Source organism: Macaca nemestrina, chromosome 10, assembly GCF_043159975.1.
Source record: "Macaca nemestrina isolate mMacNem1 chromosome 10, mMacNem.hap1, whole genome shotgun sequence".
Classification (NCBI taxonomy): Eukaryota; Metazoa; Chordata; class Mammalia; order Primates; family Cercopithecidae; genus Macaca; species Macaca nemestrina.
The window spans coordinates 118,243,505-118,271,501 of NC_092134.1; the positions used below are offsets into that span (position 1 = coordinate 118,243,505).

The window sequence follows — 27,997 nt, forward strand, 5'->3', positions numbered from 1 at the left end:
AAAAGGAGATAAGTGTTGAATTTTGAATATTTTAAAAGAGCATCACTGAAAAAATTTTTCTATAAAGTCATGGATTCGGATTAAAGATGTATACCAGAAAAATCTTTTTAATACTTAAATATTTATCTGTATAAATTGTTTAATACTACATTCTTCATATTTCCCCAGTTAGCTTGACTAATATTCCAGTACTATTTTTTTTTTCTTCAGAGAAAATGACTACAAGAATGAGACAGTGTAAAAACAGAGGACTTCTCAGTGCAGAATTGCTCTTTTGCTTAGGGTGATAGAATGTGAAGAATTTCTCATTTGCCTTTACTTTCTCTCCTTGCTATGCTGATGCTGTTGGAGTATAATGATAAGCATAGTCAAAACATTAACAATTTACTATGTCTTTATAATTGAATCAATTATTACTATTTTATACATCTATTTTAAATAACATCTTAAAATTTAGAACAAAAATTTGACTCATTAGAAGATCAGTGAAATTAGAATTTCAGGGGCAAAGGAAGAAAGATAAAAATATTATTTTTCAATGGCAGTCTTTTATATCATTCCAAAATCTGAGTGAAACTTATTAGATAAATATTCTGGCTAGTGCCACTTACAATTATAACCAAAATATGTAAAAGAATCGGATTTATTTTTCTTAGCTTTTATTCTTTATTTCCCTATCATTTTCTAGTAATAGGGCCCAGATCAACACATCAGTTTGGTTTAGAAAACATATTTAAACCCATAAATAATTAGTTTGGTTATTTGTTCTAGAGTAATGTTTCTGTAGATATATTTATAATGGCAGTAAGGTAACATGATGATATTGATGAAGATGATAGCAGCTATCCCCTGTTAAGCACTTAATATGTAGACACCATTTTTGTCTCTGTCTCTCTTTTTGTCTTCCTTTTTCTCTCTGTGAGTGGGCATCATATTTTTACTTTTTAAAATGAGCAAAGACAGACCCTGGCTAAATACTTTGCCTACCTCTGCCTGTCAATAAACAACAGAACCAAAATTCAAACCTGGTTTTGACTGACTCTGAAGTTTTCCTCTCCCTCTACTATTATACCTTTCGTACAGTAATGAAACTGATTTATTCAACAAGCTGCAAATGTCAGCCTTAGTACACTTGATTTCCATTAACATTTTAATACTTTGCATTGCATTTTAGGTTTTATATTGATTTTTTGACTGACATCTTTGTATCTCCAAAATCTGCAAATATGTAAATACGTAAAACTCGATTTTTTTTTTCCTTTTTAAAAGATCAGCAACAAGTTTTAAGTTAATAAATGCCCTGATGGGCCAGGTATGGTGGCTCACGCCTGTAATCCCAGTACTTTGGGAGGCTGAGGTGGGTGGATCACTTGAGGTCAGGAGTTTGAGACCAACCTGGCCAACATGGTGAAACCCTGTCTCTACTAAAAATACAAAAATTAGTCAGGCGTGATGACACGTGCCTGTAGCTACTCGGAAGTCTGAGACGGGATTCCCCTGAGCCTGGGAGGCGGAAGTTGCAGTGAGCCAAGATTGCGCCACTGCACTCCAGCCTGGGTGACAGAGTGAGACTCTGTCTCAATAAATAAATAAATAAATAAAGCCCTGGTAACAATGAGAAGGCTGCACAGGGGTTTTTTATGTACAGTTTTACGGTTTCGTTTTTCAGAATAGATTGTTTTTTGCCAACTCTACCACCACCGGATTTGGTGAACAAATTATTTAGTCACAGATGAGGGCCAAGAAATTAGAAGTATTTATTATTTTGTATATTCATATATAAATATAAAATAACAAAAATAGTCATGCTTACCACTTTTGGCTAGAATTAACAATGATTTAAAGGATGATAGAATTCAGATTGTTAAGTATTTATATCAAACTCAAGAGTTGCAGAAATAAGATTTGAGTTCTTTATTAGAATAGTGTTTCTCCTACACTTTGGCATTGCAAATAACTAAGCATAGTAGATGCTCAGTAAATGAAGACTGATGTTATTAGTAAGGAAATGCTTGCAGATACCGATTTGCTTGAAAAAGCAAAAAGATGTCGTGTACTCTGCCACTCATTGAGCTGCTTGAGATTTGGTTACTTGGTCAATAAATTACTTTTTAATATGGTCATAATGCTGATGACAATGATGTTGATGGTGACAAACACCTAAACGTATTTAGTATATTGAGGTATCTCACTTAGAGAAAGTCATTTAATAGATAGTCCTATATGTTAGGTATATTAGGTATATACTAATTATATGGATGAGTAAACCAGATGTCAGAGCTTGTAAATGAAAGAGGAAGGCTAGCTATGAAGTTCTTGTTCTTCACAAATACAAATAGCATTTTGTAAGAATTAAAAATAAATATATGTAAAGCACTTAAAGGTTAATTATCATTTAGCTCTCAATTAGTAGTTTCTATATAAAAGGTTTTCATTGTGCATTTGAGAGAACTTTTTCTTTTATTTTAATTACAGATAAACAAAAGACCTACACGTATTTCAAATATTTACAGAAGATGTAAGTGATTTTCCATAATGTTGGTGATTCTCATTTTTAGCCAGCTTTGTCATTTAATGTTGGTATACTTTTCATATAATCCATTGGATATCACGTTTCTAAAAGGAATCTGTATTATTGATTTTAAAGATAAATAGTTTCAGTGGAGAAGACAAGTTATGTGTAAAACACCTGTTAACACAAAGCATGGAATAAAAATAAAGGGCCAAAGATGAAGACATCAAAAAATTGCCAACGTCTTCACAGCTACTGATATTTCTACCATTTCTCTTACGCTTTATTGAACTAGAAGGTGCTCATTCAGGAATTTCACATTTGTAGATATTTAGGAAAAGTACTTGAAAATTTATTTTTTTAATTCCATCATAACCACTTAGTATAAAAGCAGGCATACAAATATGCTGGGAGAAATTTCAGGTCTTCTTGAACTTTGAGAGAGACGTCCATTTTGGCAGAGGAGGAAGGCACATATTTCTATGAATTTATATGAGCACCTCAAATTTGGGTGCTAGTCTGAACTGCCAGACTTCAGAGTTTTCACATTTTTTATATACCAAGGTGGGTTAAAGCAGCCTATTTGTATAAGGAATATTTTTGAAACTGTTGACATTTGGCTACTGTTCTTTCATGCACTGTTTTGTAGTCTTGACAGAAACTTGGTTTAACTTGCAGAGAGAAAGTGAAAGACAGAGAAAGGTGTCTATATGAAATGCCCCGGAGAGAAGCTGAACTCCAGTAAGGCAATATTTAGGCATTGAGTGTGACACTGTATTAACCTTTTTAATGGATGTATGTAATAAAGTGACATGTAAATGGAGCACAAGTGGAGATATGACACTATATCTGGAAAAGGATAAAACAGTTGGTTGAATACTAGGCTATTATAGCAGTTTGCAAACCTTGGATAAACTCAGTCAGCGGTTGTATAATTGGTTATTCAATCCCGACCCTTGTTCACAGCTCAAAGCCAGGAACACTGAGACCTGTTGCCAATTTGAGTGAATATAGTGACTGTACTCGGCCGGGGCCTAACATTGGAGCCAGGCCTTTTCCTGTGGGCTGGTTTCCACCATGTCTGGGACTGGCTCAGTGACAGTAGGTCTTTTGTTGTGAAAGGCTGGCTGGTACTCCCCTCCTTTGCAAAATGTCTAACAGCTACACAAATATAAGAAAATAGGAAAAGGGACTTACTGTAGCTTTTCTCTTAGTAATTTAATGTGGAGTTATTAGTTTTTCTTTCTTTCTTTCTTTTTTTTTTTTTTTTTTGCTCCATTTTTGGGAAAGTCTGTGTTAGGTAAACTTAAAAACTGATATAAAAGCTGCTTCTAGATAAGAATTGAACCTTGGTAGTCCCTGATTAGAATATGATATGTATGAAGAAATTTATAGTAATCTGATTCACAAAAATAGATTTCTAAGTAAGAGATTTTACTTTTTCTCCTTTCTCTTATGAAAGTTCATGTACTGAGAAGACTGTTTTTATTGATTATCTCCACTGTGACAGAAAGATATAGCATGCTTATAAACCTGTTATGTATTTAACTTTATAAAACAAGCACCCCACCTTCCCTGCCCAAACCAACTGAATAGAGACCAACAAACTAACCATTTACTGTTTGTAGTCTAGTAAAACTTAAGAAATAAGTCAGTGAAGATTTTGATTTAACTACATGGGATAAAGAATGCCCAGTCTTCTTACACAGCCCAGTTCATAAAGGAATCTTTAACAAGCTTGTAGTATTTGTCAGTTAGGTGCTGCTTACTGAGAGGAGGACAGTTCCCAGCTGCAATCAATTATGCTTCCATTATTTCTGTTGTTTAAACATGCCGAGGAATACCGTTCAGAGAATTTCACAAAATGTGTATAAGTTCCATAACAAAGTAAAGAGCATGTTGGAAAAAAAAATTCTGAAAAAAGAATTTTTTTCCTGAGATTTTTAAAATAATCTTTTTGTCGCTCTCTCCCCTCCTAGATTCCACCTTACACACCCAGCATTTATTAAATCACACACACACTGTTTGATTTAATGCAGGGTTGCAATTCAATCAAGAAATTGCTGAGGTCATATAAAATAAATGGCTACAGTACTTTTTGGCTCAGTTATGGCCTTGATAATTCAGGGTTTTGTTTTTGTTAATTGAGTAGTAGTCGCCTGCTTTGGGTGGGTGGGGTAAGGGGGTGCTCCTAAATATCTTTGACTATACATCATTAGAAACAATTTGGGGACTAGAAAGTGGTGGTCTGGCGGGAGGGAAGAGGTCAGTCTCTGCCATGGATAGGGGAAACAGAAAGAGGTGGTTCTGAAAACATGACAGGACAAAGGAAAATGAAGCAAATTGTTTTTTGATAGAAAATTAATCATTGAAAAGTGAGTGGTTATTGTGAGGCAAAAAAAAAAAAAAAAAAAAAAGAGGGAGCATTTAACTTGAAATATATGAAAAAAAGCACTATAGAAACTCCAACAGAGGCCTTTAATGGAAAATACACCCGGCCATCTCATTATAAGTACATCCCTGGGAGCCAAGTGTTATGAGCATTAGTAAGAAGGTGGTATTATAAAAAAATTGATTATAATCAAGCTGAATGTATTTAGGCTTAATAAAAGTATTGTATGGAGGTAGTGAGTATCATGGCATAATAGAGACCTCTTAGTATTGGATTGTTCATAAGTATTGTATTTCATAATGTTGATCTTCAGAGACCTTTACTTCCTGATGGGAAAACAGGAACTTATAATGGTAAAGAGAGGATCACAGAGTTGTAGACCGTCCCTATTAACCCCAGAAAATACAGTTCAACATGTATCTTTTCATCTTAATTTCTCAAATATTCTTCTAGTTTATTTTGTATTACAATATTGTATATAACAAACAGATGTCTCCCTTAGGTCACTGTTTGTAATTTAGTAAATTGTAGGTGTCCAACTGGAGAGCCTAGAGCTGCTGGTGAAGAATGAATGCTTGAGATGCCTCATTAATTTAATGTAGGTAAGAGCTGGTGAGCTTAAAGGATTTGGTAGTAGCCCCATAGAGAACTACCTACAGGTAATTCAAATAGTGTGAAATAAACTTTTTCCCCTCATTTTTTTTCCCTTCCATGCTGTGAAACTTCACTGATCATTATTTTTTAAGTATTTTATATGTCACATCAACAACAGAAAGGCCAAAATATGTATGGAAACAAGAGATTCAATTAAGCCCAAATCAGGTACTTTTAAAAGGTGCTGGGTTTAGTTTTTAAACACCTTCATTTGGCACAGAACTCTTCACATGTTTGGAGATTTGCTTTTGCTGCTTCATAATTTCTGAGGGTGCTACTCTATAAGCTGAACAATTTGCTAAGAAAAAAAAAGAGAGAAAAATAAATAACCCAAGTTTTATGTCTAGAATTATGGACTAAAATAATACATTGACACCCACTCTGTGATAGGAAAACTTGTTAGATTATGTATCTACTTTAATGTAATTTAAACATTTGGGAAGTTTTCTTATGAAGAATTTAATACCCTCATTATCCAAAGTAATTTCTCTTTTGTTCTTTGGTAGCTACCAGGGAACAATGGCGTTTTTGTTTCTTTCTTTAGAAATGAAACATTTTATTTTTAATCTCATAAACATATGTTTTGAGTAGATAATATGCCTTTCAGTGTTGATCCCTGTCAAGTAATAAAGATCAATTTTGATGATTATAAATTTATTGCAATGACTTACCTGTTTCACTTCCCAGATTTCTTAAGTGAAAATATTTGCCTTGTTAAAAAAAAAAAAAAAAATGCAACTAGGTGATGAGCAGCTACTGTAGTTGGAATTTCAAGTTAGAATGCTTGTAATTTCATTGAAGATCTCAACTCTTATTATTGGAACACTGTAATTTGTAAGAATGATTCAAATATTTGTTTCTGATTTATCCTAATTATTAGCAATCATAGAAATCATAGAAATCATTGAAATCATCTCCTTTGAAGAATTGGGAGACTTTTTCCAATTAGTTGAGGCCAGTGAAGTTTTTTTGAAACTTTCATATTTATCCTGGTGTTCACTTTGGGTGAGAGATCTAATTGTTCTGTAAAAGGACCCTGTTTTGCTGAGACAAAACTGCCATAGCAGGTTCTTGGGTTTTTGTTTTGTTTTGTTTTGTTTTATACCTTAGAGAAGATTCCCAGAGGTATAAACACCTTTGAGTTTCTGACATGTGGAACACAGACCTTCAAGGCTTTAAAAAAGACCATTTTCTAGTTTGTAAAAGCTTGCTCTCTGACCCCTAGGTCAGAAAATTGGGTGGTCTCTTATTTTATTGGACTCATCTATCCCTTTGAGATGAAATACGGATCTATACCTTAATTTTTTAGCTGCTTATGTTTCATTGCACTTCACAAAAACCCCTAGAATGTTGTAAGTAAGCATTTTTCTACCTTTTAAAATGCCATTCTTTTAAATGGGTGACTCATTAGGAAAGCATGGAATATCCATGGCATAGTATGGTGAGCATCCTTGGAGCGCCCCCTACACCACCTGCTATTTTTCTTCAGATACATTCGTAATGAGGGGTTGAGTTCAAATTTTATGTAAATATTACACATTAACGATACTAAATACACGTGAGTGTGAAAGAGAAAGATTTAAGTGATATATATCTACAGATCTGTATCCTGATCATTTATTTTATATATATATAATTATATATGTGTAATTATATAAATTTATATATGTATATATAAAAGAGTGAAGATGTTCAACATTTACTTCTGAAAAGATCAGTGCAGGAGAAATAATATTCAACAATAATCTTTCTCTTACTTTCCCCATATTTCATTATCCTTTCAAATATTCATATATCATGTTTTCCTCTCAGTTACTAGATGTGAGACATGATTTTATGGACATTACTCACTGATGTTTTTAAGAACATAGAAGGAATAATGATTCAAAATGTTGTTGTCCTGTAGAAATCCCTGTTAGTTATATTCAAGGTATGTAGACTATTTTATTTTCTACCATGCCACCCTTTCCAGGATTCATAGTTTCTGGTCCTGCCATTCCCTTAAAGAGTTCGCACAGGGAATTTTCTGAATAAAGAGGACATTATCTCATTTGTTCTTCTCTGATTCATCAAATTACTTGTAACATGATTCTACCATTCTTCTCTGAACTTACTTCACCTCAGTTCTTGACAATTCAGAGACGATATTCTGGTCATTTGGCTGATATCTCAGGAGTTTCTCTTTTCTGTTTGCAACTTACATAACCATATTGTATGCCTCTTATGTGTATAGTGCATTATGTTGATGAAAATATATATGTGTGTGTTTCTGTTTTTTTGAGACAAGGTCCATTCTTGCCCAGGCTGGAGTGCAGTGGCACAATCTTGGCTCACGGCGGCCTCTACCTACCAGGTTCAAATGATTCTCCCACCTCAGCCTCCCAAATAGCAGAGACTACTGGCACTCACAACCATGCCCAGCTAGTTTTGGTTTTGATAGAGACGAGGTCTCACAATTTTGCCCAGGCTATTCTTGAACTTCTGAGCTCAAGAGAGTCTCTTGCCTTGGCTTCCCAAGTGCTGGGATTACAAGTGTGTTTCTAATATGTGGTCACATGATTCATAATCTCCTTAAGAGTTATGTAAAATCTTTGATCAGAATACATCAGTAAATCATTTTCTTCATTTTCTCCTATATAATAGATAATATATGTACAGTATTATCTCCTTAGTAGTTTTTACTGCATTTTACTTTGGCTTTTTTTCTTGTATTAAAAATGTTACATTTCATGAAGTTGTAAAACAGCAAATATATTGGAATATATTTGGATTTTTTGTTGATAATATTTAATATTTAACTCATGATAGTGAGGTGTTAGTAAAATTCTTTTAACTTTCTTAGAAGAATTCAGTAGATTTCACTCTTTCACATCTTAGTCATTTTAATTCAAATTTTAAACATTTGTCGTGATGCTTTTATCCATATTTTAATAACCCAAGTCAGTGTTTTCATCAAGGAATTACCTCAGGTCTTAGAAAAGTTCATATTCCTGGGATTCAAACAAAATATAATGAACCATACTCTCTGATGGCCCTGGAATTTTGCATTTTAAGAAAGCCTCCTATGATTTTGAACTTTAGGTGGGTAGGGTTCAATTCTATTATGCTCTTGATAATATCCTTCATGCCTGGAAAAATATGTAGTATATATTGTGTGTTGAACTAATAGTCTCTGCTATTCTTATCCATATAGTTTAAATTTAACTTTATATTGCTTATGTGATTCAATTATTTTCCTCATTATAGACAAGATGAGAAATTGCTCCCATTTTTGGTTGCCTAGTAGAAATTTTTATAGCAGGTTTAACGATGACCAGAAGATTACTTTAGAACTTTTACTTTGTGGGAATACTGCTATAGTGGCATTTGGAAAAGTCTGTCTGCACATTTATTTACTATTCACTAATTTAATAATTTAAGTAAGGCATCATTAGCTCTAATTTTGCCTCAATAAATGAAACATTTGGAAAACAACTCAGTGACACTATAGCAATTTGAATAAATGGTTTTAGTGATGGTCACAATTGGTATATCTTCCTCAGGAGATGGTGAGTTTTCATAAGGTTCAGAGGCCATGTCTTTGTTCTTATCACAGTGCCGTAGTAGGGGCTTACCCAATGACTGTTAGATAGATGAATGAATACACAAATAGGATATGATGCCTCTTGATCCTTTGTGTTTGTATATGTGAGCATGCGTGTTTGTGTGAACTGTGCCAAATGAAGATGGCAGTATCCATAAATAAAGTGTATTTTAATTTTTAAAGTAGTCTAACAGTTCTAATGGTACTTTATGCCATTAAAAGAAAAGATAATACTTTTCATAAAGTTCAGAAATTAAATTAATATTTCAATAGGTTATACATACCTAATTTTATACCCACTGCCTTTATCATTAAGAATGGGAAGTCTCTGGTGATACAGGAAAAGTAAAACTCCACACTCTGCTTTTCTCTTTTTCTAAGTATCCAGGCTTCCTTTAATTATTTATTGTTGCTGTTTGTTTGCTTCTTTTTTATCTTATTTCACTTATTCCCTCCAATATGAAAATACTTCTTCCAAGGAAAACTCTAACAGGCTTTTTTTTTTTTTTTTTTTTTTTTTTTTGCTGTTTTACACTTTTGACTTCACAGCAGCATCATAGCTAACACATGACTGCAAGTTTCATTGTTGATTAGATTGTATCAAAGTTTGTGAACATTAAACGCACTTTTGCAAATAAGGATATTGTATTTTCTTTTCTTTTTTTTTTTTTTTTTTTTTTTTTTTTTTGAGACAGAGTCTCGCACTGTCAGCCAGGCTGGAGTGCAGTGGTGCGATCTTGGCTCACTGCAAGCTCCGCCTCCCGAGTTCACGCCATTCTCCTGCCTCAGCCTCCCGAGTAGCTGGGACTACAGGCGCCCGCCACCTCGCCAGGCTAGTTTTTTGTATTTTTTTTAGTAGAGACGGGATTTCACCGTGTTTGCCAGGATGGTCTCGATCTCCTGACCTCGTGATCCGCCCGTCTTGGCCTCCCAAAGTGCTGGGATTACAGGCTTGAGCCACCGCACCCGGCCAGCTATTGTATTTTCTTACCTAAACTTGCTCTGAAAATGACAAAAATATGAAATTCATGAAAGGTTGTAAGAGATCATATAATAACAAATTGTTAAGGCAGATGGACTACTTTGGTTGAGAAGGCTATATATGTATATACAAATTTTAATACATTATTTTAAGCAAATCAGAGGGTTTTTTTTTAATTTTAAAATCTGATTCTATGTATTAGAACATAAACATATAACTTGAATTATAACTAGCTTTTCAGCTCAACTAGTCAACTACCTGCATATCACAGTCTTTGATTTATCATATGAATCATGTCACCTTTTATTGTTCATATCTTTTCAGGCATCTGGCAGGCTGAGATTGTAATTTGTTTTCACATATGTTGTGATGGAGAAGATTCAGGATGTGTAGTGGTTTATCAGGCTGTATGTGCTTTAATTCTCACTTCCAGTGGTAAAACATTCTGTCATATTATTTAAGTATTGAAATTCTTATTCTAATATATATATGTTAAATGGTTTTCTATTTCTATACGTTTTGCATCTTCTTTATCTCTACCACCCACTTTCACAATTTTGAATAACAACAAAATTCTGCAAATATTAATTTTTGTTCTCAACATGGTCTAGACATCCAGTTACACAAAGTGACTATGTGAATTCACTTTTTATAGTAGGATAATTGCTTCATTTATAATTCAAATACATATTTAGGTAGTTTTTTCTTAAATATATCAGGAGGCATATATAAGTTGCTCAGAACTATGCACTTTTATCTTTACTAAGCTGCAACATGTTTAAGATATCTTAAGTTTTTCCTCAGTTTCTTTATAAATTTGCCTTGTGAATTTAACTTTGTTTTTAAATGCCTGATTCTGATATACTTTATGCCATAATGTATAGCTTATAGTTCTTACAGTATTCTTTTCTATTTTTTTGTTCTATCTCACATGTACCCAGTTGAGAAAATACTATTTCAAATGGAATATATGGAAAATAACAGAGTTATTACAATTAGTCTGTAAGAAAGTTGGTCATTTGATGGATGGACAACAAAAATAGTCATGAAAATCTTTTGTAGGAAATATTTTAATTTTTGTAAGTGGACTGTTATGGATGCATCATAAATATTTTTCCTCCCAATATTTTATCAAGTTGTTTTTGCTTTTTCATTCTGCTCCTCTTGCCTTAGTAACCCTCCTATTCTCCACTTTCACCCTTCTCGTTGTAACTAATAGCTAGATTTGATTCACGTCCCCCCACCCACACTCTGCTGACATCATAAATTATTTGAATCCAAATGGACAATATTCATTAGCTGTGCACTTTACTGAAAGAGCCTTACACAAGAGTGCTGCACTCTCCCATTTTTATTAAAAGTTAAAATGTTTTTGCTGTCAGGAGGTTGGGTGAGTTAGCCATGATAGAGGACAGGGCTCAGTGCTAATATATAAAAATAATAACTATTACCATTGGTTGAATGACCCTGGGAAAGAGCACTACAAAGCTATTTGTTGTTCTCTTTCACTTGTCAACAGCGCTGGCTTAAAAGCTTTAGATATTGTTGAAGACCTAATAGAACCTTTGGGAAGTTAGAAAGACAACTGTCAAAAAAAAAAAAAAAAAAAAGGCAAAGATTAATTGAGCAATTTTGTATTTGTGCTGTTTACGGGCATTTTATACATTAACTTAATAGAAATGACACCTCCCCAGTCATTCATACTTACTATATTCCTTTATCATCTTTATTGATATGATCAAACCGTAGAAGTCAAAGGAATAGTAGATAACCAAATACATTAATAGTAGGTTGTTACTATCATAAAAATGGGTACGAGTAGACCTATCACTCTTTGATGAAACTTTTGATTTTGGGATAGTTTTCGTGACAGGCAAGGTGAAATGTATTTTACTTGATTTTTTTTTTTTTAATTATTTTCTTAGGTTGTTTTAGATTAAGTTGTAGTTGTAATGTTAGTCAACATTTTTGGGTGTCACTATGTGCCTGGCACTGTTTTAAGGGTGTTACATAAATTATCTCATTGACTTCTCACAACAACCATATGAAGTAAATGCTGTTATTGGCCTCTTTTGCAGGTTAAGTGAATGGAAGCATAGAGAGATTACATTACTTGCCAAAGGGCACAAAACTTAATAAGTGGCCAGGCGGCTCAAGCCTGTAATCCCAGCACTTTGGGAGGCCGAGACGGGCGGATCACGAGGTCACAAGATCAAGACCATCCTGGCTAACACGGTGAAACCCCGTCTCTACTAAAAAAAATACAAAAAACTAGCCGGTCGAAGTGGCGGGCGCCTGTAGTCCCAGCTACTCGGGAGGCTGAGGCAGGAGAATAACGTGAACCCGGGAGGCGGAGCTTGCAGTGAGCTGAGATCGCTACACTCCAGCCTGGGCGACAGAGCGAGACTCCGTCTCAAAAAAATAAATAAATAAAAATTAAAAAATAAAAATAAGTGATGGAGTCAGGTTATATGTGACATTGTGACATTACATTATCATTGTAAATATTTAGTAGTAAAACATAAAGGAAGATCGAGCTAAATCTGGAAATCAGTATCAGTATGCATTTTGTTCATGAGTATTAGCTCTTCAGTTTCTTGTTGAAATGCTTTTTACTGGGATTTAATATTTGAACTAAGAACAAAACAAAGAGTTGTAGTCTACGTAAGAAAATGCAGTTACTTTGTGAATGATGGAGTGGAAAACCATCATTATTCTATCACATATGAATAATGCCTATCTTTTAATGGAGATTTTTGTGTAGAAAATATGTCTTGTGAGGAGTAAACCTAAGGTTATTGATATGTAGTAATGATACTGTATTGATTATGGCATAATCATGTGATAAAAGACATTCTTCTAAAATGTGATATAACACCGATTATAATTGAGCAGGTTCAGCTGAAGCAACAAGAAAATTTAAGCCTATGACTAATGATTTAAGTCTTACATTACATTTTTCTAAAACTCCACATTAAAAATTGTAAAACTTGAGTCAGCCAAAGACTTTTTTTTTTTTTTTTTTTGTATTAACAAGCTCTCATTAACTTTCAAGTGGAAACAAACAAATATTTTGGCAATACTAAACGTAAAGTATTTCCAGAGCTTAATTCACTTCAGGACAATCACATATAAAAATGAGGCTTATCTAAATCTTAATGCTATGGAATTTCTTGTGTGTTTCTATTGTTTGTTGTGGTATGTGTTATATTAGGAGTTTTTTGGAGGGAGGATTCTTGCTATGTTGCCCAGGCAGGAGTGTGGTGGCTATTCACAGGTGCAATCAAAGTGCATTACAGCCTCAAGCTCTTGGCCTGAAGCAATCTTCTTGTCTCAGCCTCCTGAGTAGCTGGGACTGTAGACCCACCACTGTGTCCAGCTTATTTTTTTAATATTTCCTAGAAGAGCTTGATATTTCCAGTGGCAGACTAGCTGTAATACTTGACTAAGGGGACTCTTATGGGGCCATCTGGTTTTTAGTGTATAAACAGCTTTCCAGATATGTAAAAGTCAGTATTACTTACACTGTGCTGTTTAATATTTACTTCCTAATATTGTGTAGATATGCAGCTATTGTCAACATGAAATTGAACTCTTACTGATATATGATTTCCAGATTTAGCTCAATCTTCCCCTCAAAAATAATTTTATTATAAGTAACTTAATAGATAGCAACATATGAACTTGTAATTAGCCTTTTGAAGAAAAATAAATTTGGTTAAGTAAATGCACTAACTTGTGTTTATTCTTCGGTTTCATGGGACTACCAGATGAAAGCTTCCAAGAGTAGAACATCAAGTTAATAGTACCTAATTTAAAGAGAGATTATCGAGTTAATAATACCTAGCTCTAACACAGATTAGCTTCCAGTACCCCCTATCAAATAATTACTAATTTAAGATAGACGAAGTGAATAAAACAGAACTACAATTTCATTTTTCAAGAGTTTGACCGTCTATTTAAAAAACTTTGTGGTAGTATGTAATATGCTGTCAAGAATGCTGAACTGGAAATTGGACTTCAAATTCTGCCTTTATCTTTATATAGGTTTGTGATATTAGCCAAGTTATTTAGCATCTCTAATTTGTACTTTTTTAGCCTGTAAAATGAAAAGTTTGGTCTAAGCCAGTTATTACCCAAATTGTATTGAGCCATACACACAGTCATCTCCCAACACTAATTTTCTTGGTCAAATATATTAAAAATACTATGTAATCTGTAACTAGCTTAAAAATTGCCAATCTATTAGTACACAAAATGATCTAAATCTTGTAAAGAAGAAATATAAATTTGTTTAGTGTTAATTAGATTTGCATGGCAATCGAATGTTTATGTCATTTTAGTTTTAAGTAGCCAAACCATTTATGTTCCATTTATGTCAGATATATGTTTTCCTCAATTGTTTTTATGAAATGCTTATCTAAATGATGTATAAAGACCTTTTCAGCTCTACAATTCTTATTTTATGACATGAATAGTCTACATATGCTTTTACCTTTTTGCTTTGAAGGAGATACTGGTATATTTTGAAATCTAGTTCCCTCCAAAAGACAACTTCCATTCTTCAATGTGTACACTATCACATGTCAAGAATAACAGCTTAGTTTCAGCTATAAAATTAAAGTATAAACAGTGATAGGTTTGGTATGACCTAACTCCTTCAACTTTGTTTAAAAGTCAAATATTATGCATAACGTACTTTTTGCTTGTTCGAGTTTTCAGTGAGCTCTGCCACAGCAGCTGAAGGGAGATTAAGGGAAAAAAAAGCCTACATAAACACAAAGCAAATACCTGAGCTTGTGTGTAAAGCTACTGCACTGGAGCAAATGTGGTTTAATTCTTGGCACTGGCAGCTTGCTGGAGAATTACAATATGTTGGCATGAGTCTCTAAGTCTCATTGTTCCAGATGAGGGAGTCGGTCTTAAGAGTGTTTGGCACTGAAGGGAAAAAGGAGTGAGAGTTATAGGGAATGAACAGGCCCTAAAGAGGCAGGATGCTGTTGTAACAATGGCTGGCACAGTTGGGGGGGGCATTCACTGGTGGGGATTGCCATAGGCATTGATGTGAAGTAGCATATGTGAGCAAAAGAGGCAAGGGTGAGAAGGGAAAAGCAAGCAAATGTATCAGAAGGGTCCTGTTGGCAGAAAGAAACAATAGTAATCCAGTTAGGTTTATCTTAATATTAGTATGTTGATGATGAAGGGTATATTTTATTTCTAATTTATATTATAGCTTATTTCCTAGCTTTATTTTATTTTCTCTTTTAAAATATATGCATTTACCTTTCCGCTAAAGAGACAGATCCCTAAATTAAGAAAACCTGGTTTTGTATTCCATCTACTCTACTTACTGATGGGCTGATGTTGGGCAAAGCATCTTTCTGAGCCTTAGTTTCCTCATCTGCAAAATGGATATAACAATTATATATGCCACTGACAAAATTGTATCTGGAAGCATTCTGTAAATGGAAATGCCATGCAAATAATAATTATTAACTCACACTTATTTTAATATAAGGAGCTCTAGTTCTTACTTTGAAAGTAATCATGATATTCCAGTACTTGGGAGAATGAACTCTCAGGAGAAGGAATTTTGGGGAGAATCTTTTAGAGTTAAGTGAAAAAACATGATACATCTTAACATGAAAATAAATGAAACTCATAAATATATACACCTACTGTGTACCCACAAAAATTTTAAAAAATTAAAGGAAACTCCAGAGTTTGAACATTTGCAAATAACTAGGCACCCTACATACCATATTCATAGTACAAAATGCGATTCTATGTTTGTGCATTTTTTAAATCTTATTTTAGAAAATTAAATATTTAATAGATAAGTACTATCTATTCACTCCATAAGCAGTGAAGCAGCACTTACATAATGGTGTCAAATTTCACTTTACTCATATTCACACATTAACAAACAGGTGTATTGTAAATATTGGGCTTCTGCCATTTGGTCCTTTACATTTTGAAACATGAATTTTCTACTGTATCTTTACCATTTTCAGAGAAATTTAATCACTGCTACATGTCCGTTCTTTGTGGTCATTGTTATGAGATCATTTCTTACTGTTATTTCAAGAACTACCAATGGAAATTGTAGCAGTTGGTAGAGTATTGAATGTGGATTTTTTGAAACTCTTTGCTTTACAGAAATTCAGACAGAGGGGTGAAGTGGGTGAAATGTCTTTATGATCCCCTTCCCTCCTCACCCCTACAGGGCCCCATCTAGCCAGTGTCACTGTCTTGGAGAGAACCCAGGTTGTTTGAGTTATAGCCCAATATTCCTTCTACTATATAAATAAAAAGAATCATTTCATTGTATATCTCTGCTATATACTCATAGGTTGTCACTAAATTATCCAGAATCCTAGATGGCAAGGCATGTAATTGGACCACACCCTGAAAACAAAAACTGTAAAAAAGCCTACCTTTTAATTCCATAGTTGCTGCTCATACATATGTGTTACCCTAGAATGTTTATCAGGTTTTTACTTCACCCATCCAAAGGAGTTAGTAAGAATTGTTTTTCCTACTATCCAGGACTGTTTTATAGATGAAATGAGGGAGAGTGTATGCATGTGTGCGTGTGTGTGTGTGTGCATGTGTGTTAGTTTTGTGTTGCCATAAGAGAATAACACAGACTGAATGATTTATAAAGAAAAGAAATTTATTTGTCACAGTTCTGGAGACTGAGAAGTCCAACCTCAAGGTGCTAGCATCTGGTGAGGGCCTTCTTGCTGCACCATCCCATGGTGGAAAGCAGAAGAATAAGAGAGTGCACACACGAGAGACAGATGGAACTTGTACCCTGAAGCCTTTCTCTAATCAGCCTTAATCCAGTCATGAGGGTGGAGCCTTTATGACCTAAATACCTTCCATTAGGCCTCACCTCCCAATGCTTTTGGATTAGGGATGAAATTTTCAACACATGCTTCTGTGGGGACCCATTCAAACCATAGCAATGTATGTGCTGCAAAGAACAAAGATTTTGGGATCCAATAGGTAGAATTGAGCTCCACATTGGGCAGGTCATGATAACTTCCTAGGTTTTGGTTTCTTAAATGGTAAGACAGATGCACCAATATCTAATTCAGCAGATTACTGTGAGAAGTTTGAGATACCACATGTAAAGGACCTAGTACTTTGCTTAGCACTTAGCCCTCTAAATAGTAGCTATTATTATTTTGTTGTTGATAAGAGAGTTAGGAATGTGTAGGGGGGAAAAAAAAAAAAACTTAGCTCAAGACCTCAATTCTGCCCATTACATTTTGTGGAACCTCAGAGCAATTCTTTTTTTTCTTTTTGCTGGTGCTTCTTCATCTCTTTAAACCCGTAACATAGACGTAATAACACAATCTAAGTCTTCAATTACTTATTATCATTAAATGAGAGAATACAGATAAAAACCTCTAGCACAGTTCCTGGCACATAGGCTGCTAAATAAATGTACTTGAATCTGAATTTAAAGTATATACCTCATCCAAGTTGTAAGTATGAGTGTCTTTATTCATCCACAGACATGACAACCGTGAGTTAGATATGTTTCTGATTTTACATTTTCAAAATAACTTAGTCTTAAAGAAGTTATTCTTTTTTTTTTTTTTTTTTTTTTTTGGTAGTGTGTGCTTAAAAGTCAAGTACTTGAACAAACTGGCTCTGTCTACCAGCCTTATATCTTTATGCTAGTTAATAAAGAGGCCGGGAATGTTCTGCAGGTTTCAGAAATCTGGCTGCTGTTTCTTTAACTCTGCAACTGAGACAGAAGACTTCTGTTTCTTTATGAGCACACTACAGTGAATATTTTGTCTAGCTGCGGGGGAAAAGCTTTGTCATGGACTTTGCAGACAATAGCCTTAAAAGTAAAATGGTCTGCTTTTGGTGCCTGGAGGTTCAGGGGCCTATTGTTAGTGCACAATGGATTTCTATTGCTGCATTCCTGCTTTGCAAAGGTTTGTTAGCTTTTAATGACTGACAGTACTCTATTGCAAATACCATATTGGCTGTGCCCTGTTTACATGCTACTCAAGAATTTTTGTAGAGTGCTGGAAAAAAGAAACAGTGGTGTGTGTTTGACCTACTCTGATAAGGTTTAAGAAATAATTTTACTCTCAAACTGTTTACTGGGAATGTAGAAATGTTGGAAGTCCTTGCGGAAGTATTTCAAAGTTACTTTTAAAGCCTCAAGGAAGAGAAATACTGGTTACAATATGAAGATATTTACTCTGTGTTATGACTCCTAGAGTTGCTGTTAATATTCTGAAACAATCCCACATAGAAATTGGGATATTTTAAGAAAAACTAAAAGTAAATTCTTCAGGATTAGTTCCTTAAATGTGAAAAATACAGCTCTGTATTTTGTTTCGAAGGAAAAAATTCATTTTTCGTTCATTCATTTCAACTGCATTCATTCGTTTCAAATTCATTCCATAGGTAAGTGTGCATATATTAAGTTGTAAGTGCATATACGTATTTGCACATATGTATATGTGTGTACATATAGACTATGTAAAAAAGTAATCATGCAGAGCTTTTCACCATTTTTATTTTCCACAAGTTTCTGACATGTGAGACAGAAGTGTTCCGTATTGTTATTTTTTTTTCCCAAGGAAAATGGCACCTCTGCTTTGTTGAAAACTCCACACAGGTTTTTTGACTCTGCTAGCTGACTGCTGTAAAGAGGGGACCCTGGAAAAAGTAGATAGCATTAACTAAACGTGGTGACGAAAACTCTTTACAATGCATTTTACTGTGGGGAAAATTAAGCAGTTTCTAATAATATTATAGTCTCTAGGCCAGAGGGTCTCTTTGATAAGTTAACATGGATCCCCTTTATGCTCCTAGTAGGGGGTAAACAAATGCCTGAACAAACACAAATACACATAAACACCAATGTGGAGAATGGCAGTGTGTGTCTTAGATCTATATAATAAGTGTGGGTATTGTTATTTAGATGGAGCATACTGGGACACTTATCTTTTAGTACATTCCATTTTCTAAGTGAATGCTGTGCTAATCGTGGGATTGAAAGCCATTGTAATTGTGTACCCATCTAAGTGCTGACAAGAATATACAAGTATATTGTTTGAAACTGAGTTTAATGTTTGGGAGTTTTTATTAGCATTTATATTTACTTATGCATTAAAGTCCAACACAAAAGGAAAGGTCAAAAACTATGTTATATGTAGAAACAAATACCAGACTAAAGCAGAACCTTGCTTTCTAAAATGTGTGTGCCCTGTCCGAACACAGGGCATTGTAAAAGAGTGTGATACAAATCTGAAATAAGCAAATAATAGGTTTCCATTATAGGCATTCCTCGCTTCTCTAGATTTTGCAATCTTTTTAAAGCTTCTTTTATACCAACTTTTTTTTTTTTTTTTTTTTGCTTATGTTCGCGGTACTGGCAAATCTTACCACAGTGTGCTGACCGCCACACGATGTTAAACACATATTATAAAGTGGATGTAATTGTAAACACACAGAGGGATATAATTACATGTAGCAGATTTAAGAGCTAATTCTTTGCCTTTTTTTACTCCGCATTTTATCAACATAATTATTTTTTGACTGCAGACTAACACCCTGAAATTGACAAGCATCCATTATAGCAAGAATTTGTTCACCAAATTGAAAAACAATGAACTGCAAGGTTTATGTGTACCCATTGTCATAAAGAATTAGTATGGCTTTGTTCCGCAAGAGGAAAAAGCTAATGATTTTGAAACAGCAGGTGACAAAACACATTCTTTTTTTCCACCCCTGTTATCAGTTTTTTGATGAAGCCATTATAAAGTGGGGCTGGGATAGGATTGGCCTTATTTTTAGCTGATAGACTTTTAATGAGCTCCATTGTAAGGAGAGTCATGTTGATTTGCTTACTTCTTTTTTTCTTTACTTAGAAACCCCCAGTATTGAAAAGCTACTCTCAAAGGACTGGAAAGACAAGCTTCTTGCAATGGGATCGGGGAACTTTGGCGAAATAAAAGGTAATACAGTGTGATTATTTTGATCCAAAATGTACCAAAATGAAGTTGATATTCAGGAATATTAATGGTGATAAAGTACGTCTGCCCTCACCTCTTCTGCTGCTTGCATTCTATGTGTTTGTGGTTTCTTCTTTCTGTCTTAAAGGAGAACATAGCAGGGTTCTCATATTCTTTCTTTCTTTGTGCCTTATGGAATAAATGATATGTTGTTTTCAACAGAATCACCCCACTATACCTCTAACAGGCTCTGATTTTCATCATTTAAAAAAAATTAAATTATTTATTTTATAAGTAAGAATGTACCTACAGCAAGGTTAAAAACTGTATTTTATAAGATAATTTTGTACATTGTACATATAAGAAATATGGGTGTGTATAACCTAAATTTAAAACCAGAAATGATGAATAGGGAGAGCATAATAGAAGGTTGTTTTGTACCAGTCAGGGTAACAATTTGTTTTGGTTTTATTTGAATCAGCAATTACATCCAACTAAGAAAAGTTCTGTGAAACTATTCATATCTTAATAAACTCCTACTAATAACAAGGGGAGAAGATTTAATTTCCTCATATAAAATAAAAGCGAATTATCCTTTCAATTAATTTAAAAGTATGTTTTCTCAAAACATGGTAGGCAATCTATGGTTTTCTATTTGTTGCTAGTAGGACACTTAAGATTCTGAGCTCTACAGTAGGATTTTGAGAAAGTCAAGATACTTAGTCTTCAGTATAAAATATTTAGTTATTGGTTATATATTACTGTCTATATTTTTGGTAGAGGCTAAATATATATTTAAAACATCACCAGATTTATATTATTATACATGTGAAATATGTGTATAAATAACTTTTTTGCATATGTGTGTCTGTGCAAGTGTTTTCCCAATGAGAGAAGCAATTTTCTCTCTTAAGGCTTTACTCCATCAGTGTATCCTGGAGAAAGGAAGAGCATCGGTCTTAAACGTTTGGCCTTCATGACATTAACATCTGGATATCTAAACACTTCCGCAAAATGTTTTACTATATATTTCACTTTTCATGCAAGTCATTTGGAATTACATGTATTTAGGCTATGATTACTTGTGAAAGGGTGATGAGAAAATGAATTGGTGCTAATCAATAAATTCAGTAAGCAAAATCTACAATGGAATCAAATTCAAATGAATGAGAATCGATATGCCTTAAATAGCTTGAAGACAAAGTTTAAGGAGAACTGAGAAGTTTCATCTTCAGAGGCTGCAGGTCCTTGATATTATTTTGATGGATTTTAACCCATTTACCCCTGAGGCATAGGATGCATTTTCCAAGGTTTTTTATTCTCCTCTGACCTAGGTAATAACTCACAGTAGCGCAGAGAAGACTGCCTTTTCCAAGCCTTCTGATCTCATTCCAATGGAGGACAAACATTTTCCCCCCCCCCCTCATTTTCCTTCACAAGTCAAACTTAAAAGCAGCAGCAGCAGTGATGACAAGCTTAGAGGAAAGCTCGGCTGTCCCTTTCAGGCTTGCCTTGGGGGTTAGTTTAGGAAGCTACAGTACAATCACAAAAGAAGTTTTCTGTCTTTAATTCTGAGTTTTTTAAGCTTCACATTCAGAGTACAAGTTAGGTTATTGTCCTCTGGTTCTGTTCAAAACACTGTTTTCTGATGCATTTTAAAAGCAACTGTAGGTCTTTCTTCTGTTTAGGGCATGGTTATTAGGTGTTCAACTCAGGTTTGGCAGTAAATCTGGAAAACAGCACTGGGTTACTTTTCCTACTGACTGCCCATGACAGTTGCAATTACTATCCATTGTTCACAGGTGGTTAGAAAGTGGAGAGGATACAATAGTGTGTTACCCTCTGGGGGTAAGTGAATTTGACTTAAAGGTTCTTGGGGGGTCAGGCACAAAAATTATGTAGGGCCCAGGAATGTAGTTTTCCTGCCACTTCAGAAGTCAGACAAGAACAATGGCTTAGTTGTTTTGGAAGTAATTTTTTGAGGCAAATAAAGATGTAAGTCTTATGTTCTCCTATACTTGTTTAGTTGAGGGAGGGAAGAATAAGTAAAATTTTTTTTTAAATCTGAATATATGAATGTATTGAATTATTATTTATTAAGGTTAATTTAAAATAATGTATTTAAAGAGAACCTTTGCATATGTTAGGATGTTTCCAGCCTTTGCAGTATTCACAGAGCCTTGGTGTGCATGGAAACTTTTTTCCACCATTTCTATTAGCCAGTTTCCTTTTAATTTTTAATTAGTTCCAGGAGATGTGTGAGTGAATGAGTGTGTGTGTACGTGTGTGTGTGCCCTTTTCCCTTTTCTGAATATTTCATACTATAGCCAAGTGAGGACTGAGCTCTATTTTTAAGTGCTGTTTTCAATTGCTATCAGTGAATTCGTTTCAGAGCATTTGGACAAATATTACAATCATAGCTTGGAAGGGTTTAGAGAGGTGTTTCTTACTATTAATATTCAAAAAGTAAAAATGAGAGACTTTTTAAAATAGGAAAAATGAATAGCATTTGATTTGGAGGGTTTAGCTATCAATAAATAGTTGTCATGCCCACTTAAAGTCAATCTCATTTTTCAAGAAACAATGTGAGTTAGTAAAGGTCACCTACTTCTAAGAGCATAAAGTTATTTTTCATGTTAGATTATTTTACCTGTTAGAATTTATGCCATTTTATGCTCTGGTACTTTGGAAATGTGAATTAGGTTTTAAAGTTAAATTAGAAACAATCCTCTAGCAAACACATGAAAAGGACACTCGATCTGGTTTTGCAGAACAAAACAGTTTGACTGAAAAGTTCTGCCAACAGCAGTCAATATATGCTATAAATGATTAGCTGCCCAAAGGAATTATTTGTTTCTTCTTTACTTGTCAGCGACACAGTATAACTGGTCAGTTTACAGAGACTTTTGCCCTTATCTATAGCAGAAGCACTGAGTAACAGTAATGTGAAAGGTGAAGAAATATACTTTAGAGTCTCATAGTTGTTGAGTGCAGAGGGAGAAACAATGCCTGTACTCCAGTTGGCAACCAATAGTCACACACAGTTTCAGCTAGCATGAAATTCCATTACACTGAAGGTCATTGCATTGGTACCTCACCTGAGGTTAGTATCTGGGGATCCATGTTGGCTTTAACTAATCTAAGCAGATCATTTGTTTTTCAACAAAGTAATTGCAAAATCTGTATTTTGCTGACTTAATATTTATTTGTAGAATTATAACACAAATATCTGCATGCAAAATACTCTCAATTGTTTTTATCTTGATAAACGCAGAGCTGTGTATGGGAGGTTCTCTGGCCAAGTCACTTTAAAAAATTCTAGACCAGTTTCTCTACCTGCCTTATTTCAAGAATTTTTTAGAGCCTGGTTTGTTTCCCCTCAGAATCTCTGATGGATTCTTCTGACCCTGGTCACAGTGCATTAATTCAGGCCCACAAACTGTTGGATCTGTTTTTAACAAAAGTGCCAGGGGCATTTGATATAATTCAACAAATGGTTCTTTTGCAAGGCTATAATTTTGTGTATTCTAGAAGAAGGGCTATAAAGGCAAACACCAAACACCTCTAGAACTGCCAATAAGGGATTCAAGGAGATAATCCATTCAGCAATACTATAGCCTTTCAGAGCTCATGAATTAAAGACATATGCAATGTAGATTCAGTGTGTGGATTAAAGTAGATAATCTTTTAGGTGGCATGTAAATGTTTGAGATAGAAGATATATAGAGTCAGTCAGTGGCTTGAAAGGGATAATTATGTCTAAATAACATTAGATGATTTGAATAAAGTAGGCTTAGAATAGGAATCAGATCCTAGGTAAAAAATCTAGTAAGGGATCCTATAAGTTTTATAAATTTAAAACATGGAAACTAATATTTCAGCATTTCAATATGTAAGGATTTATAACACCTCTAAAGTTGTTTCAAACATGTTCTTTTAAAATCCAGTACAGATTTAAGAATCATGTGGTTTGCGAATAGTAATCTTGTGATTATTACATTTGTGCATTAACCTAAAACATATATATCTGCACATTTTTACAAAGGGGTTGGAAATGTTGATTATTTTCTGAGAGAACTGTTGGATCTGGAATTTGTTCAATACAAGAGTCAGCCATAAGGAAGGTACACAACATGTAGTCATTTACTTCTAAATAAAGTAAATGTTTAATGTTTTTAATCTACTAAGCTTGTTTTATAGTTCCTCTGTAGTTGCTTATGAGTAATGTTTTCACTTTTTATAAAAACTATTTCACAAGAACTAAAGAAAGACTGCTGGCGCGTAGAATATAAGTTTTCAAAATAAGTTTGGCAATGTCTATAAAAGCAAAGAGTGACTACATTTTCTATAAACCAGTGACTTGCTCTGTCTCATGATGCCAGTGTCCTCATGCCAGTGTGTAATTACAGCTAGTGATTGGAAGAAAAGGATAGGTCACTGTATCTCAATTGATCTGTATATTGATAGACCAGTTCACAATTAGGAAGTTTTATATATTTTGTACTTTTTAAAGTACTTAATAATGTGTGTTTTAAACATACAGTTAATCAAATATTAAACTCTTACATATTTAATCTGGGTTTTGTATTGGAAAAAATACTCTCCTCAACATGTTTCTCATTTAAAAATGCATTCATTCATTTAAAAAAAATCGCTTGTTTGAGAAGCATAAAGATTCTAAAATTAAAATAATTATAAACACATTATTTGTTTTCTTGTAGATATGAATTCCAAAGCTTGTTTAAATACTCTCCAGACTATTGGGTAATGCAGTTAACCTAAAACCTTTTCCTGTTTTGTAGTAAAATTTACTAGGAACGCATGGTGTAGCCACAGTGATTTGATGTTATGTGGGCTGATTCTTCCAAGCACTTGTGGCAATTGGGCTACCACTTTTGGTTTATTTCCTCATCTACTCATTTTTGAAAAGTTGCCAATTATGATTTATTGCCTGCTACTTAGTGAACATCTTCTTACAGGCACTGTGTAAACATCTTTCTTACACAATTATTGTGACATCATCATTTAATTCTAATTTTACATATGAAGAAATTGAGACTCAGAAACTAATCATCAAACACCACATACTCTAGTTGTGGCAGAGTCAAAATTTGAACTTAACTTCTCACTGCCTTTAAGGCCTGTGTGTTTTATGTAACGCTTAGCGGTCTGTCTTCAACAGAGTTTGACTGGGTGATCTCTAGAATCCTTTAAAACTAGAGAGACCTACCAAACCTGGATGAAGAACTTCTATAATTTGCCTCCAAGATACTCTGTCCTCAGATCTGCCCCTAGCACACACACACTCAGTTTTGTATTGTTCCCTGTTTACATATTGACCAGTCCCTTGTAGACTACCTAATATTCTGTTGGCTCAAAGTTTGGAATGTAGTGCATATTTGAGGAATGAATGACAGGCAAAAAATGCCATGTTTTGGGATAACTATTTTTGACTACATTCCAAATGCAGCAGATTTAATGTGATATTTTAAAATAATGGATTTATGTTTCAAGTACAATAAGTAAGTGGATGGAATAGTCTTGGAAAAAGTTCCTAAAATTACAGTCTCCATTAAAAGGCAACATTTTTTAATAAGATGTTTTACAGAGCAATACTTTTAAAAAGGTAACAAGAATAACCCTTTCACTCACTATAGAAATTATAATGCGTGCATCTCTTTCATAATGTTCCAGAAACAAAACATTCACCACGGGGCAACAGTAGTGAAGACTATAGCTACTTGTTAATTATTTTATTCACTCTGATGGTGTCACCCTTAAAATGGAAAGTTTTCCACATGCGATATATTTAAATCCAAGCCAAGGCTTGGATTTTAGGAGACTGAAGCAAAAACTACACTATCTTGTCAAAATAAATCAGAAACATATTTAAAAAGGTAAGAATACTTATAGTATTAACAGGGTACAAGATGTCAATTAATGTATACTCAGTCATGTAATAAACTATAGTATTCCTTACATAATTTTAATTGAATCCAACTTCTGAAGGATATCTATATTGCAGTAAAGAATATGTAGCTAAATTTTATCAAAGTCTGATTAAATTCTTTCTTAATGTAAAGAACCAATTAATAGATGTTTGAAGGTAGGATAACCTAACAACAAATACTCGTTTCATGAGCTGTAATAGTGCCATTTTTATTTAGCCTTTTTGATGAGGGGAGGTCTGCCTTTTCTCTTTCACTGGATAAGAATGCTGCTGAAAGAAGCTTCCCTTATACATTTAGACACTTAGTTTTTATTCATTTTATTTTCAGTTTATTCCACAAAGGCTGTTGTCTGTCTTGCCATGTGGTAGCTCTGGAGATATAATGGTAGCAAATACCATTAGTATTTAGTAGACAGATTCCTGCCCTCCTAGAGCTTATAGCTTAGTAGTAGTTCTTCATCAGGCAGAATATTAAAAGGCAACACAATGAATGATTTTTAGATGTTTCAAGTGGAATACCAGTTGAAAGTGACATTTCCATAAAAAAATTAAACCAAGTAAAGTCTTATTCAAATTGTAACACTAGTAGTCTGACAAACGCGAATAAAAAAACAAACAAAACACCTTTGCAAAGATTTTCACTTTGAAACAAAGAATTAAATTTTTGGTAAGTTTTTTGAAGGAAGAAACGTAATTAGTTTACTTTTAGCTCTAAACTTCTAGGACATTTTTTTCTAAAGTGAGTTTACTTTCACTTTTCCTTTATTTGGACAATAGTTCCCAATGGTTTACTTTGATTTTGATGATTTGATTTCAAGCCATTTATCTATTTCATTTGGGTGGAGTAAAACAATATTGGGGAAATAGTAATTTTCGTGTATTTTTTCTTATTTCTATGTTTTTGAGATCATCTTTAATTCAACCCTGATGAAGGTTATTCTTGTGCATAAAATTGTACAGTATCAGCTAACCAAGGACTTTTCTTTGTTCTTAAGTTTATTTATTTTATTCATTCAACAAGTGGTCATAAATCTGTATAAAGGTATCCACTATGTGTTAGACATTATTCTGTAGATGCTAGAAATACAGTGTTGAGCAAAACAAATTATAATAGTATCCTGTTATCATAAAGCTTATACTCTACTGGGAGATACAATAAATAAATAACTATATCAATAAGAATATAACATATAATGCTAACTACTATAGTATAAAAATTGGGTGATGTGATAGAAAGTAAGTTATGATTGCTTTTATAATTCCAGTGGTCCGCGAAGGCCCTCCGAGGAGCTGGCCTTTAAGTTATTACCTTGGATAAATTTGATTGTATTTGTTTTGTTGTTATCTTTTTCATTTAAATTTAAGCTATCTGAAGGCATGCATTCTTTTCTGGCTTGTACTCGTAGTATCCTCAACACTTAAAAACAGTATGAGGCACATGGGAGCTGCCCTGTGAACATATGCTGAATGAAGTAAAGAAAAAAGCCAGTCACTTAAAGAGGGTGATTTTGCTCCACCAGGGGAAATTTGACAATGTCTGGAGACATTCTGGGGCATTATAACTAGGAGTGAGGGTCCCACCTGCATCTAGAAGATAGAGGCAAGACAACTCCCTATGAAAATTGTCTGGCCTAAATGTCAACTGTGCTGAGGTTGAGAAACCAGGATCTGGGGGAAGAGTTTTCTGAGAGTAACAGTTAACATTGAAAGGTCCTATGGTGGGAGCAAGTTTGCATATTGGTATTAGAGGAACTCAAAGAATCATATTGACAAAAGAGAAAATAGGAAGAGATGATGCCAGGGAAGAAGGCAAGGGACACACCATTCTGGGCTTCGTAAGGGTAGGAGTTTGCATTTTATTCCATGTGCAGAATAAAGTTTTGAAACAGTTTTATACAGACATGTGACATGACTTGATTTACCAGCAGATAA

General features: G+C 34.0%; 1 protein-coding gene across 30 annotated transcripts in view; it reads left to right on the top strand.

The window, feature by feature from the left end:
• The window catches only part of LOC105492120 (SRY-box transcription factor 5), a 1,036,234-nt gene that overhangs the window by 790,109 nt on the left and 218,128 nt on the right, over positions 1-27,997 (top strand). For all 30 annotated transcript variants that reach the window (XM_071070598.1, XM_071070600.1, XM_011759036.3 and 27 more), the window contains one exon: positions 20,032-20,118. In XM_071070598.1, coding sequence (XP_070926699.1) covers positions 20,032-20,118 — 87 coding nt within the window. The remainder of the gene's footprint in view (positions 1-20,031; positions 20,119-27,997) is intronic.